This window comes from Coregonus lavaretus (assembly GCF_964263955.1).
Source record: "Coregonus lavaretus genome assembly, chromosome: 8".
Classification (NCBI taxonomy): domain Eukaryota; kingdom Metazoa; phylum Chordata; class Actinopteri; order Salmoniformes; family Salmonidae; genus Coregonus; species Coregonus lavaretus.
In genome coordinates, this window is record NC_139995.1 from 34,153,529 (window position 1) to 34,168,388 (window position 14,860).

At 42.1% G+C, this 14,860-nt stretch overlaps 1 protein-coding gene across 1 annotated transcript in view; it reads left to right on the top strand.

The window, feature by feature from the left end:
* Nucleotides 1–14,860, top strand: part of LOC311134025 (uncharacterized protein) — a gene marked incomplete at its 3' end in the record, with an annotated part of 86,781 nt that overhangs the window by 62,006 nt on the left and 9,915 nt on the right. The window contains exons 49-77 of the mRNA XM_084167639.1: nt 1,897–1,979; nt 2,183–2,231; nt 2,360–2,449; nt 2,677–2,772; nt 2,978–3,049; nt 3,133–3,219; nt 3,403–3,549; nt 3,696–3,805; nt 3,965–4,166; nt 4,724–4,900; nt 7,230–7,312; nt 7,516–7,564; nt 7,693–7,782; nt 8,010–8,105; nt 8,311–8,382; nt 8,466–8,552; nt 8,736–8,882; nt 9,029–9,138; nt 9,294–9,495; nt 10,053–10,229; nt 12,559–12,641; nt 12,845–12,893; nt 13,022–13,111; nt 13,339–13,434; nt 13,640–13,711; nt 13,795–13,881; nt 14,065–14,211; nt 14,358–14,467; nt 14,643–14,844. Coding sequence (XP_084023765.1) covers nt 1,897–1,979; nt 2,183–2,231; nt 2,360–2,449; nt 2,677–2,772; nt 2,978–3,049; nt 3,133–3,219; nt 3,403–3,549; nt 3,696–3,805; nt 3,965–4,166; nt 4,724–4,900; nt 7,230–7,312; nt 7,516–7,564; nt 7,693–7,782; nt 8,010–8,105; nt 8,311–8,382; nt 8,466–8,552; nt 8,736–8,882; nt 9,029–9,138; nt 9,294–9,495; nt 10,053–10,229; nt 12,559–12,641; nt 12,845–12,893; nt 13,022–13,111; nt 13,339–13,434; nt 13,640–13,711; nt 13,795–13,881; nt 14,065–14,211; nt 14,358–14,467; nt 14,643–14,844 — 3,162 coding nt within the window. The remainder of the gene's footprint in view (nt 1–1,896; nt 1,980–2,182; nt 2,232–2,359; nt 2,450–2,676; nt 2,773–2,977; nt 3,050–3,132; nt 3,220–3,402; nt 3,550–3,695; nt 3,806–3,964; nt 4,167–4,723; nt 4,901–7,229; nt 7,313–7,515; nt 7,565–7,692; nt 7,783–8,009; nt 8,106–8,310; nt 8,383–8,465; nt 8,553–8,735; nt 8,883–9,028; nt 9,139–9,293; nt 9,496–10,052; nt 10,230–12,558; nt 12,642–12,844; nt 12,894–13,021; nt 13,112–13,338; nt 13,435–13,639; nt 13,712–13,794; nt 13,882–14,064; nt 14,212–14,357; nt 14,468–14,642; nt 14,845–14,860) is intronic.

Sequence of the window (14,860 nt, forward strand, 5' to 3'; positions counted from 1 at the left end):
ACTATGTAGAAGTCGCTCTGCCATTTCCTGCGTGAAAAAATTCGAACAGTTTGCCTAATTTCAGTTTATGTGACAAAACAAGCAAGTATAGTATAAAGAATCATTGTACCATCTAAACCGCTGTGAAATATATTTTCCATAACCAAAAATATTGTATTTTGAGCTTGTTAAGAAGCTAAGATTTAAAGTGTTTTTATTTTATTTTATAGAAACCGATCTTGTCTCTCTTACGTCAGCAGGAAGCAGATTGTGCAGTCATTCTTTCTATCTGTTCTTGATTATGGTGATACTATTTATCAATGTGCAGCTGCCACTACTCTTAAACCCCTGGATGCCGTTTATCATAGCGCCCTTCGTTTTATCACAGGAGACAGTATTATTACTCATCACTGCATTCTTTACCAAAAGGTTGGCTGGATCTCTATAAAGTCACGTAGATCACATCATTACGCTAGTTTTGTTTACAAAGCCCTGCTCCATAAGCTTCAGACTTACCTAACATCACTGTTAAGATTTTAAATTACAAGTTATCAAACTCGTTCACGGAGTTGGTTAACTTTGGAGACTCCTTTGGTGTCTACAGAGTTAGGTAAATCGGCCTTTAATTTCCTTGCACCCTATGTTTGGAATAATCGCAAAAAGACGTTTCGATTGGATGTTTTGAATTCCCTAGGGCAAATCAGACAGCTGACAGAGGAATTTTTATAATGAAGAATGTGTTTGTTTTAATTGACTGTGTTTTGTATTCTTAATGTGTGTTTAATGTGTAAATTGTCTATATTTATGTTTTTTCGATACATGCCTGTTGTATGTGCTTGTTTTTGTATTATGCAGGGCTCATTTGTAAAAGAGACTTAAGTCTCAATATGACTTCCTTGTTAAAATAAAGGTAAATAATAAAATAATAACTTTCAGCTGTTTGAAGCTGGTGTACAAAACCGAAAGTAAAAGACGCAAAAACAAAACTTAAGAACGGGAAGCATAGAAATAGCGCACATAGAACTGATCTACGGCCTCTTAGACTTGCTTTCAATGAGAATGATAGATCTATAACTCACATTTCTATGTGAATTTAGTCGGATCGCCCAAAGAGTTACATAATGCCACTTTAACTATCCCATTAATCCAGCCGAGCAGTCATCTGCACTTGCTTTTGTCCTTCTTTGGAGACTGGCTTCCCTCCTCTTTGGAACTTGACTCGCTCTCTTCATCACTGAGGGAAGAACAATCTGCCATGAGGGACTTCTTTGGGTTGCTCTTCAGCTGATCGAAGTGCATCCTGTGCTGGGCATTGAGTGCCTCTTCCAGGGCCTTACGTTTGACTGCCTCTTCCTCCTCAAGGAGCCTCTGCGTAGCCACCTGGATATCTATGTAAAGGATGATTCTACTTTTCTAGGTCACCTCCGCATCCACACGCTCATTGTAATCCATTTTGATATCTAGAATCTCCCACTCAGGAGTGATCACAAGCTCCAGGGCTTGCTCTGTGATAGGGGCTAGGGCATTTGTTTCAGGTAACTCCCAAGCAACCTAGTGTACCAACTTTAGAATTAACCCCAGCTCTGGCCATAAGTCTACGCAACATTGTATTCTGATGTTACTCAACCTTGTTATGTCTGCCATTTCTCACCTGTTTTCAACTTTAACTCTCTGCATTCGCTGTAGTCTCTCTTTATCTAACTGTGGGCTTTGTCTGTGGAAAGTCTGGAAACTGTTCTTTGTGGAATTATGTTTCATGCAATCTATTGCTTTCTGATGAATAGGAGTAGAAATGTGAATATTCATTTGAAGTATTTATGACATTTTGTCTGTCAACGACTGTCATGAGTCCTGCTCTATAGGTTTACTTATAGTTTCCTCTCTAAGTGTTACCGTCATTGTGATGTTTGTCCCCAGACGGTGATGACCCCACAGTCAGGTCAGGAGGTCCAGGTAGAGCTGTATGATAAAGACATGGACAAGGATGACTTCCTGGGCAGGTGAGAGGAACTGCTTTTGCGTTCCAAATGGCACCCTATGCCGTATATAGTGTACTACTTTTGACACTAATTAGTGCACTATGTAGAGAATAGTATTCCATTTGGGACGCAAATAAGTTGGGTCCTGTACTTTTTGTTAGCCATGTTGTTCTTTGTCAAAATGTTGTGTGTTTTCTGACTGTATTTTTCCCTCTTGTGTACAGGTGTAACATCAGTATGAGAGACATCATACACTCCCAGTATACAGACCAGGTAAGGTTTACATGTCTCTCTCTGCTCTTGTACTAAATCATTTACATCGGTAGTCGGTACACTCATCTGTATAATGTGTGTATTAGTTTTAGTACACTGTCTGATGGGTGTTTTCTTGTCTCTTGCAGTGGTACACTCTGAATGATGTGAAGTCAGGTCGTCTTCACCTGGTACTGGAGTGGGTACCAACAGTATCACAACCAGACAGATTGGATCAGGTCAGTTCTACTTCTCTCCTCTCTGTGTCGACAATTTATATATTTTTCACACCTCCCCGCCCCTCTCCATAGATTTCCAGTGTTACTTTTGCCCTATCCTCACCTCTCCCTATCTCAGTACCACTTCTCCCCATCTCTCTCTCATTCTATTACTAGTTTCTAACCTTTTTACCACCTGTTTCGATGTTATTGCAATGTGATTGAACTAATTTCTCCCCATGTTCCAGGTGCTGCAGCTGCAGTCTCTCCAGTCCTACCAGAACAAGGCTGTTCCCTCTGCTGCTCTGCTCTTCATCTACATGGACAGAGCCCACTCACTGCCTGTGAGTCACCTTTCACCATTCACCAGTTCACCTCTGGCACTGAGCTATTTTGAACTTTTGAACTCTGGCTTCAGGTTGATGTCTAGTTTTGGCAGCTGTGTTGATGTATTATGCATAAATGTTGATATGTTTGATTTTTTTTTAATTGCTCACAGTCAGTGTTTGGTTTTGACTGTTGTATTGTGTGGTCTCTGTGTGTTTCTAGTTGAAGAAGAGTGGGAAGGAGCCAAAGGCTGGAGCTGAGCTTGTTCTGGGGGAGACAACCTACAGAACCAAGGTGAAATATAGTACCCTTAGAGCTGAAATGCAAGACTTGTAACAGGATCTGCCGTGAAAGTCAACTTCTCTGTCTCTCTGAAGGTGTGTGAACGTACCAACTCCCCCCAGTGGGAAGAGGCTTTCTACTTCCTGGTTCGTGACCCCAGAGAGGAGATTCTCATAGTGAAGGTGAGAGTTCAGTCTGCTTCAGGATGGAGTCGCTAAACATGGATAATGTTTAATCGAAACATAATGTCACTCACTGTAAACATCTTGCACAGTCACTGGTAAATGTAATTCATCCACACAAATCTCCCATTCTACCCTTTTCTCTTTTCCTTTCTAATTCACTCTTTATTTATCTTTCTCTAGCTGTCCAGTGCTTGGGATCAGGCGATGGGTTCTCTGGTGGTACCAGTCAGAGAGCTGCTGTCACAACCAGATCTGGTCCTGGATCAGTGGCTGAGTCTAGATGGAGCCTCACCCTACAGTCAGATTCTACTGAGGGCTGAACTCAAGGTGAGACAGACTCTTGCACTTACAGTTCTCTAGAAACGCTAGCTTACTCTGAAGGAGTCACTTTAGACGTGTATTGATTCAATGCATGATGTTTTGTAATAAGGTTATATGGTGGTGTTGTTATTAAATGTGTTGTTCTACTACAGGTGCTGTGTCCCAAGAAGTGTGAGATTGATGTGGAGAGGGCAGATCAACCCAGAGCTCGAGCCACCTCCACTGCTGAACAGATACTGGAGAGAGAGACAGTGCAGCAGAGGTAGAACAAATGAGGGTGTACTAATACACACACGCACACACACACACACACACACACACACACACACACACACACACACACACACACACACACACACACACACACACACACACACACACATTTAACCAATTTCTCTGTTCTTCCACCATGTCTGCTCAGGTCTAGTTCAGTGGACACTCCCAGTGCTCCAGCCCCCAGCTCTCCCTATATCCCAGCACCAGTACCAGAGCCAGAGGAGGCTAAGAGGGTAACAGCTACTGAGATGGTAGCTGAGAAGGTACCTGAGGAGGTCACTGAGGAACCCAGTCTTCCTGAAATACTCCCCAGACACACCAACCCTGAGCCCACCTTTGGCTCTGAGGTGAGATGCAGTGTGCCAGTGTAGGCCATTATTACAATTATTTTTCTTTTTGAGGTATATAGTATCAAATCAAATGTATATATAAAGCCCTTTTTACATCAGCAGATGTCACAAAGTGCTTATACAGAAACCCAGCCTAAACCCCCAAAAAGCAGGCAATACAGTTGTAGAAGCACAGTGGGCTAAGAAAAACTCCCTAGAAAGGCAGGAGCCTAGGATGAAACCTAGAGAGGAACCAGGCTCTGAGGGGTGGCCAGTCCTTTTATGGCTGTGCCAGGTGGAGATTATACGAGTACATGGCCATTAAGGCCAGATTGTTCTTCAAGATGTTCAAACGTTCATAGATGACCAGCAAGGTCAAATAATAATCACAGTGGTTGTAGAGGGTGCAACAGGTCAGTACCTCAGGAGTAAATGTCAGTTAGCTTTTCATAACCGAGCAGTACCATTTACTGTGTGAATAAGATATTTCATACTATATACAGTACTGTGTGAGTCAGGTATTTCATGCTACACTGCTGTATTTTGTGCAGTCTTTTTACTAGTGTTTTTTTTAGGGGGTGCTGAGAATCCACCTACTGGAGGCCCAGAATCTAATCGCCATGGACAACCTGATGGGGGGCCTGAAGAAGGGCAAGAGTGACCCCTACGTCAAGATCAACATCGGAGGAGTCAGGTTTAAGAGTCATGTGATCAAGGAGAACCTCAACCCTACCTGGAACGAGATGTATGAGGTATGGTGGTATACAGTATCAATATTTGGCATGTCAACCATCAATCCTGTCTAACAGAATATCGAATAAAGCCAAAGTGACAATATTGCAATTTATTTGTAATTAATAATGCTGATAGTACTGAATAGCAACAGATAAAGAATACGATGATGAGTAAGAAGAAGAAATAGAAAGCAGATAAGATATATTTGGTTGCAAGGATTTGGGGGGAGGGCTGTAATGATTCCATCAGTCTTCTAAAACACCAGAGCTGAAAAATAGAACAACAAATGGGGAGAAGTGTTAAGGGTAAATTAGAATGGATACAGTGTACTTTCACATAGCTGAGGTACAACAACTAGCCTGATTACAGTTGATGCATTCACTTAACTCCATTAGTAGAGTCCACAAGTGACAATTTTGACCCAAAACCCGATCTTAAATTAAAAGATGCACTATGTAGAAGTCGCTCTGCCATTTCCTGCGTGAAAAAATTCGAACAGTTTGCCTAATTTCAGTTTATGTGACAAAACAAGCAAGTATAGTATAAAGAATCATTGTACCATCTAAACCGCTGTGAAATATATTTTCCATAACCAAAAATATTGTATTTTGAGCTTGTTAAGAAGCTAAGATTTAAAGTGTTTTTATTTTATTTTATAGAAACCGATCTTGTCTCTCTTACGTCAGCAGGAAGCAGATTGTGCAGTCATTCTTTCTATCTGTTCTTGATTATGGTGATACTATTTATCAATGTGCAGCTGCCACTACTCTTAAACCCCTGGATGCCGTTTATCATAGCGCCCTTCGTTTTATCACAGGAGACAGTATTATTACTCATCACTGCATTCTTTACCAAAAGGTTGGCTGGATCTCTATAAAGTCACGTAGATCACATCATTACGCTAGTTTTGTTTACAAAGCCCTGCTCCATAAGCTTCAGACTTACCTAACATCACTGTTAAGATTTTAAATTACAAGTTATCAAACTCGTTCACGGAGTTGGTTAACTTTGGAGACTCCTTTGGTGTCTACAGAGTTAGGTAAATCGGCCTTTAATTTCCTTGCACCCTATGTTTGGAATAATCGCAAAAAGACGTTTCGATTGGATGTTTTGAATTCCCTAGGGCAAATCAGACAGCTGACAGAGGAATTTTTATAATGAAGAATGTGTTTGTTTTAATTGACTGTGTTTTGTATTCTTAATGTGTGTTTAATGTGTAAATTGTCTATATTTATGTTTTTTCGATACATGCCTGTTGTATGTGCTTGTTTTTGTATTATGCAGGGCTCATTTGTAAAAGAGACTTAAGTCTCAATATGACTTCCTTGTTAAAATAAAGGTAAATAATAAAATAATAACTTTCAGCTGTTTGAAGCTGGTGTACAAAACCGAAAGTAAAAGACGCAAAAACAAAACTTAAGAACGGGAAGCATAGAAATAGCGCACATAGAACTGATCTACGGCCTCTTAGACTTGCTTTCAATGAGAATGATAGATCTATAACTCACATTTCTATGTGAATTTAGTCGGATCGCCCAAAGAGTTACATAATGCCACTTTAACTATCCCATTAATCCAGCCGAGCAGTCATCTGCACTTGCTTTTGTCCTTCTTTGGAGACTGGCTTCCCTCCTCTTTGGAACTTGACTCGCTCTCTTCATCACTGAGGGAAGAACAATCTGCCATGAGGGACTTCTTTGGGTTGCTCTTCAGCTGATCGAAGTGCATCCTGTGCTGGGCATTGAGTGCCTCTTCCAGGGCCTTACGTTTGACTGCCTCTTCCTCCTCAAGGAGCCTCTGCGTAGCCACCTGGATATCTATGTAAAGGATGATTCTACTTTTCTAGGTCACCTCCGCATCCACACGCTCATTGTAATCCATTTTGATATCTAGAATCTCCCACTCAGGAGTGATCACAAGCTCCAGGGCTTGCTCTGTGATAGGGGCTAGGGCATTTGTTTCAGGTAACTCCCAAGCAACCTAGTGTACCAACTTTAGAATTAACCCCAGCTCTGGCCATAAGTCTACGCAACATTGTATTCTGATGTTACTCAACCTTGTTATGTCTGCCATTTCTCACCTGTTTTCAACTTTAACTCTCTGCATTCGCTGTAGTCTCTCTTTATCTAACTGTGGGCTTTGTCTGTGGAAAGTCTGGAAACTGTTCTTTGTGGAATTATGTTTCATGCAATCTATTGCTTTCTGATGAATAGGAGTAGAAATGTGAATATTCATTTGAAGTATTTATGACATTTTGTCTGTCAACGACTGTCATGAGTCCTGCTCTATAGGTTTACTTATAGTTTCCTCTCTAAGTGTTACCGTCATTGTGATGTTTGTCCCCAGACGGTGATGACCCCACAGTCAGGTCAGGAGGTCCAGGTAGAGCTGTATGATAAAGACATGGACAAGGATGACTTCCTGGGCAGGTGAGAGGAACTGCTTTTGCGTTCCAAATGGCACCCTATGCCGTATATAGTGTACTACTTTTGACACTAATTAGTGCACTATGTAGAGAATAGTATTCCATTTGGGACGCAAATAAGTTGGGTCCTGTACTTTTTGTTAGCCATGTTGTTCTTTGTCAAAATGTTGTGTGTTTTCTGACTGTATTTTTCCCTCTTGTGTACAGGTGTAACATCAGTATGAGAGACATCATACACTCCCAGTATACAGACCAGGTAAGGTTTACATGTCTCTCTCTGCTCTTGTACTAAATCATTTACATCGGTAGTCGGTACACTCATCTGTATAATGTGTGTATTAGTTTTAGTACACTGTCTGATGGGTGTTTTCTTGTCTCTTGCAGTGGTACACTCTGAATGATGTGAAGTCAGGTCGTCTTCACCTGGTACTGGAGTGGGTACCAACAGTATCACAACCAGACAGATTGGATCAGGTCAGTTCTACTTCTCTCCTCTCTGTGTCGACAATTTATATATTTTTCACACCTCCCCGCCCCTCTCCATAGATTTCCAGTGTTACTTTTGCCCTATCCTCACCTCTCCCTATCTCAGTACCACTTCTCCCCATCTCTCTCTCATTCTATTACTAGTTTCTAACCTTTTTACCACCTGTTTCGATGTTATTGCAATGTGATTGAACTAATTTCTCCCCATGTTCCAGGTGCTGCAGCTGCAGTCTCTCCAGTCCTACCAGAACAAGGCTGTTCCCTCTGCTGCTCTGCTCTTCATCTACATGGACAGAGCCCACTCACTGCCTGTGAGTCACCTTTCACCATTCACCAGTTCACCTCTGGCACTGAGCTATTTTGAACTTTTGAACTCTGGCTTCAGGTTGATGTCTAGTTTTGGCAGCTGTGTTGATGTATTATGCATAAATGTTGATATGTTTGATTTTTTTTTAATTGCTCACAGTCAGTGTTTGGTTTTGACTGTTGTATTGTGTGGTCTCTGTGTGTTTCTAGTTGAAGAAGAGTGGGAAGGAGCCAAAGGCTGGAGCTGAGCTTGTTCTGGGGGAGACAACCTACAGAACCAAGGTGAAATATAGTACCCTTAGAGCTGAAATGCAAGACTTGTAACAGGATCTGCCGTGAAAGTCAACTTCTCTGTCTCTCTGAAGGTGTGTGAACGTACCAACTCCCCCCAGTGGGAAGAGGCTTTCTACTTCCTGGTTCGTGACCCCAGAGAGGAGATTCTCATAGTGAAGGTGAGAGTTCAGTCTGCTTCAGGATGGAGTCGCTAAACATGGATAATGTTTAATCGAAACATAATGTCACTCACTGTAAACATCTTGCACAGTCACTGGTAAATGTAATTCATCCACACAAATCTCCCATTCTACCCTTTTCTCTTTTCCTTTCTAATTCACTCTTTATTTATCTTTCTCTAGCTGTCCAGTGCTTGGGATCAGGCGATGGGTTCTCTGGTGGTACCAGTCAGAGAGCTGCTGTCACAACCAGATCTGGTCCTGGATCAGTGGCTGAGTCTAGATGGAGCCTCACCCTACAGTCAGATTCTACTGAGGGCTGAACTCAAGGTGAGACAGACTCTTGCACTTACAGTTCTCTAGAAACGCTAGCTTACTCTGAAGGAGTCACTTTAGACGTGTATTGATTCAATGCATGATGTTTTGTAATAAGGTTATATGGTGGTGTTGTTATTAAATGTGTTGTTCTACTACAGGTGCTGTGTCCCAAGAAGTGTGAGATTGATGTGGAGAGGGCAGATCAACCCAGAGCTCGAGCCACCTCCACTGCTGAACAGATACTGGAGAGAGAGACAGTGCAGCAGAGGTAGAACAAATGAGGGTGTACTAATACACACACGCACACACACACACACACACACACACACACACACACACACACACACACACACACACACACACACACACACACACACACACACATTTAACCAATTTCTCTGTTCTTCCACCATGTCTGCTCAGGTCTAGTTCAGTGGACACTCCCAGTGCTCCAGCCCCCAGCTCTCCCTATATCCCAGCACCAGTACCAGAGCCAGAGGAGGCTAAGAGGGTAACAGCTACTGAGATGGTAGCTGAGAAGGTACCTGAGGAGGTCACTGAGGAACCCAGTCTTCCTGAAATACTCCCCAGACACACCAACCCTGAGCCCACCTTTGGCTCTGAGGTGAGATGCAGTGTGCCAGTGTAGGCCATTATTACAATTATTTTTCTTTTTGAGGTATATAGTATCAAATCAAATGTATATATAAAGCCCTTTTTACATCAGCAGATGTCACAAAGTGCTTATACAGAAACCCAGCCTAAACCCCCAAAAAGCAGGCAATACAGTTGTAGAAGCACAGTGGGCTAAGAAAAACTCCCTAGAAAGGCAGGAGCCTAGGATGAAACCTAGAGAGGAACCAGGCTCTGAGGGGTGGCCAGTCCTTTTATGGCTGTGCCAGGTGGAGATTATACGAGTACATGGCCATTAAGGCCAGATTGTTCTTCAAGATGTTCAAACGTTCATAGATGACCAGCAAGGTCAAATAATAATCACAGTGGTTGTAGAGGGTGCAACAGGTCAGTACCTCAGGAGTAAATGTCAGTTAGCTTTTCATAACCGAGCAGTACCATTTACTGTGTGAATAAGATATTTCATACTATATACAGTACTGTGTGAGTCAGGTATTTCATGCTACACTGCTGTATTTTGTGCAGTCTTTTTACTAGTGTTTTTTTTAGGGGGTGCTGAGAATCCACCTACTGGAGGCCCAGAATCTAATCGCCATGGACAACCTGATGGGGGGCCTGAAGAAGGGCAAGAGTGACCCCTACGTCAAGATCAACATCGGAGGAGTCAGGTTTAAGAGTCATGTGATCAAGGAGAACCTCAACCCTACCTGGAACGAGATGTATGAGGTATGGTGGTATACAGTATCAATATTTGGCATGTCAACCATCAATCCTGTCTAACAGAATATCGAATAAAGCCAAAGTGACAATATTGAAATTTATTTGTAATTAATAATGCTGATAGTACTGAATAGCAACAGATAAAGAATACGATGATGAGTAAGAAGAAGAAATAGAAAGCAGATAAGATATATTTGGTTGCAAGGATTTGGGGGGAGGGCTGTAATGATTCCATCAGTCTTCTAAAACACCAGAGCTGAAAAATAGAACAACAAATGGGGAGAAGTGTTAAGGGTAAATTAGAATGGATACAGTGTACTTTCACATAGCTGAGGTACAACAACTAGCCTGATTACAGTTGATGCATTCACTTAACTCCATTAGTAGAGTCCACAAGTGACAATTTTGACCCAAAACCCGATCTTAAATTCAAAGATGCACTATGTAGAAGTCGCTCTGCCATTTCCTGCGTGAAAAAATTCGAACAGTTTGCCTAATTTCAGTTTATGTGACAAAACAAGCAAGTATAGTATAAAGAATCATTGTACCATCTAAACCGCTGTGAAATATATTTTCCATAACCAAAAATATTGTATTTTGAGCTTGTTAAGAAGCTAAGATTTAAAGTGTTTTTATTTTATTTTATAGAAACAGATCTTGTCTCTCTTACGTCAGCAGGAAGCAGATTGTGCAGTCATTCTTTCTATCTGTTCTTGATTATGGTGATACTATTTATCAATGTGCAGCTGCCACTACTCTTAAACCCCTGGATGCCGTTTATCATAGCGCCCTTCGTTTTATCACAGGAGACAGTATTATTACTCATCACTGCATTCTTTACCAAAAGGTTGGTTGGATCTCTATAAAGTCACGTAGATCACATCATTACGCTAGTTTTGTTTACAAAGCCCTGCTCCATAAGCTTCAGACTTACCTAACATCACTGTTAAGATTTTAAATTACAAGTTATCAAACTCGTTCACGGAGTTGGTTAACTTTGGAGACTCCTTTGGTGTCTACAGAGTTAGGTAAATCGGCCTTTAATTTCCTTGCACCCTATGTTTGGAATAATCGCAAAAAGACGTTTCGATTGGATGTTTTGAATTCCCTAGGGCAAATCAGACAGCTGACAGAGGAATTTTTATAATGAAGAATGTGTTTGTTTTAATTGACTGTGTTTTGTATTCTTAATGTGTGTTTAATGTGTAAATTGTCTATATTTATGTTTTTTCGATACATGCCTGTTGTATGTGCTTGTTTTTGTATTATGCAGGGCTCATTTGTAAAAGAGACTTAAGTCTCAATATGACTTCCTTGTTAAAATAAAGGTAAATAATAAAATAATAACTTTCAGCTGTTTGAAGCTGGTGTACAAAACCGAAAGTAAAAGACGCAAAAACAAAACTTAAGAACGGGAAGCATAGAAATAGCGCACATAGAACTGATCTACGGCCTCTTAGACTTGCTTTCAATGAGAATGATAGATCTATAACTCACATTTCTATGTGAATTTAGTCGGATCGCCCAAAGAGTTACATAATGCCACTTTAACTATCCCATTAATCCAGCCGAGCAGTCATCTGCACTTGCTTTTGTCCTTCTTTGGAGACTGGCTTCCCTCCTCTTTGGAACTTGACTCGCTCTCTTCATCACTGAGGGAAGAACAATCTGCCATGAGGGACTTCTTTGGGTTGCTCTTCAGCTGATCGAAGTGCATCCTGTGCTGGGCATTGAGTGCCTCTTCCAGGGCCTTACGTTTGACTGCCTCTTCCTCCTCAAGGAGCCTCTGCGTAGCCACCTGGATATCTATGTAAAGGATGATTCTACTTTTCTAGGTCACCTCCGCATCCACACGCTCATTGTAATCCATTTTGATATCTAGAATCTCCCACTCAGGAGTGATCACAAGCTCCAGGGCTTGCTCTGTGATAGGGGCTAGGGCATTTGTTTCAGGTAACTCCCAAGCAACCTAGTGTACCAACTTTAGAATTAACCCCAGCTCTGGCCATAAGTCTACGCAACATTGTATTCTGATGTTACTCAACCTTGTTATGTCTGCCATTTCTCACCTGTTTTCAACTTTAACTCTCTGCATTCGCTGTAGTCTCTCTTTATCTAACTGTGGGCTTTGTCTGTGGAAAGTCTGGAAACTGTTCTTTGTGGAATTATGTTTCATGCAATCTATTGCTTTCTGATGAATAGGAGTAGAAATGTGAATATTCATTTGAAGTATTTATGACATTTTGTCTGTCAACGACTGTCATGAGTCCTGCTCTATAGGTTTACTTATAGTTTCCTCTCTAAGTGTTACCGTCATTGTGATGTTTGTCCCCAGACGGTGATGACCCCACAGTCAGGTCAGGAGGTCCAGGTAGAGCTGTATGATAAAGACATGGACAAGGATGACTTCCTGGGCAGGTGAGAGGAACTGCTTTTGCGTTCCAAATGGCACCCTATGCCGTATATAGTGTACTACTTTTGATACTAATTAGTGCACTATGTAGAGAATAGTATTCCATTTGGGACGCAAATAAGTTGGGTCCTGTACTTTTTGTTAGCCATGTTGTTCTTTGTCAAAATGTTGTGTGTTTTCTGACTGTATTTTTCCCTCTTGTGTACAGGTGTAACATCAGTATGAGAGACATCATACACTCCCAGTATACAGACCAGGTAAGGTTTACATGTCTCTCTCTGCTCTTGTACTAAATCATTTACATCGGTAGTCGGTACACTCATCTGTATAATGTGTGTATTAGTTTTAGTACACTGTCTGATGGGTGTTTTCTTGTCTCTTGCAGTGGTACACTCTGAATGATGTGAAGTCAGGTCGTCTTCACCTGGTACTGGAGTGGGTACCAACAGTATCACAACCAGACAGATTGGATCAGGTCAGTTCTACTTCTCTCCTCTCTGTGTCGACAATTTATATATTTTTCACACCTCCCCGCCCCTCTCCATAGATTTCCAGTGTTACTTTTGCCCTATCCTCACCTCTCCCTATCTCAGTACCACTTCTCCCCATCTCTCTCTCATTCTATTACTAGTTTCTAACCTTTTTACCACCTGTTTCGATGTTATTGCAATGTGATTGAACTAATTTCTCCCCATGTTCCAGGTGCTGCAGCTGCAGTCTCTCCAGTCCTACCAGAACAAGGCTGTTCCCTCTGCTGCTCTGCTCTTCATCTACATGGACAGAGCCCACTCACTGCCTGTGAGTCACCTTTCACCATTCACCAGTTCACCTCTGGCACTGAGCTATTTTGAACTTTTGAACTCTGGCTTCAGGTTGATGTCTAGTTTTGGCAGCTGTGTTGATGTATTATGCATAAATGTTGATATGTTTGATTTTTTTTGAATTGCTCACAGTCAGTGTTTGGTTTTGACTGTTGTATTGTGTGGTCTCTGTGTGTTTCTAGTTGAAGAAGAGTGGGAAGGAGCCAAAGGCTGGAGCTGAGCTTGTTCTGGGGGAGACAACCTACAGAACCAAGGTGAAATATAGTACCCTTAGAGCTGAAATGCAAGACTTGTAACAGGATCTGCCGTGAAAGTCAACTTCTCTGTCTCTCTGAAGGTGTGTGAACGTACCAACTCCCCCCAGTGGGAAGAGGCTTTCTACTTCCTGGTTCGTGACCCCAGAGAGGAGATTCTCATAGTGAAGGTGAGAGTTCAGTCTGCTTCAGGATGGAGTCGCTAAACATGGATAATGTTTAATCGAAACATAATGTCACTCACTGTAAACATCTTGCACAGTCACTGGTAAATGTAATTCATCCACACAAATATCCCATTCTACCCTTTTCTCTTTTCCTTTCTAATTCACTCTTTATTTATCTTTCTCTAGCTGTCCAGTGCTTGGGATCAGGCGATGGGTTCTCTGGTGGTACCAGTCAGAGAGCTGCTGTCACAACCAGATCTGGTCCTGGATCAGTGGCTGAGTCTAGATGGAGCCTCACCCTACAGTCAGATTCTACTGAGGGCTGAACTCAAGGTGAGACAGACTCTTGCACTTACAGTTCTCTAGAAACGCTAGCTTACTCTGAAGGAGTCACTTTAGACGTGTATTGATTCAATGCATGATGTTTTGTAATAAGGTTATATGGTGGTGTTGTTATTAAATGTGTTGTTCTACTACAGGTGCTGTGTCCCAAGAAGTGTGAGATTGATGTGGAGAGGGCAGATCAACCCAGAGCTCGAGCCACCTCCACTGCTGAACAGATACTGGAGAGAGAGACAGTGCAGCAGAGGTAGAACAAATGAGGGTGTACTAATACACACACGCACACGCACACACACACACGCACACACACACACACACACACACACACACACACACACACACACACACACACACACACACACACACACACACACACACACACGATTAACCAATTTCTCTGTTCTTCCACCATGTCTTTTCAGGTCTAGTTCAGTGGACACTCCCAGTGCTCCAGCCCCCAGCTCTCCCTATATCCCAGCACCAGTACCAGAGCCAGAGGAGGCTAAGAGGGTAACAGCTACTGAGATGGTAGCTGAGAAGGTACCTGAGGAGGTCACTGAGGAACCCAGTCTTCCTGAAATACTCCCCAGACACACCAACCCTGAGCCCACCTTTGGCTCTGAGGTGAGATGCAGTGTGC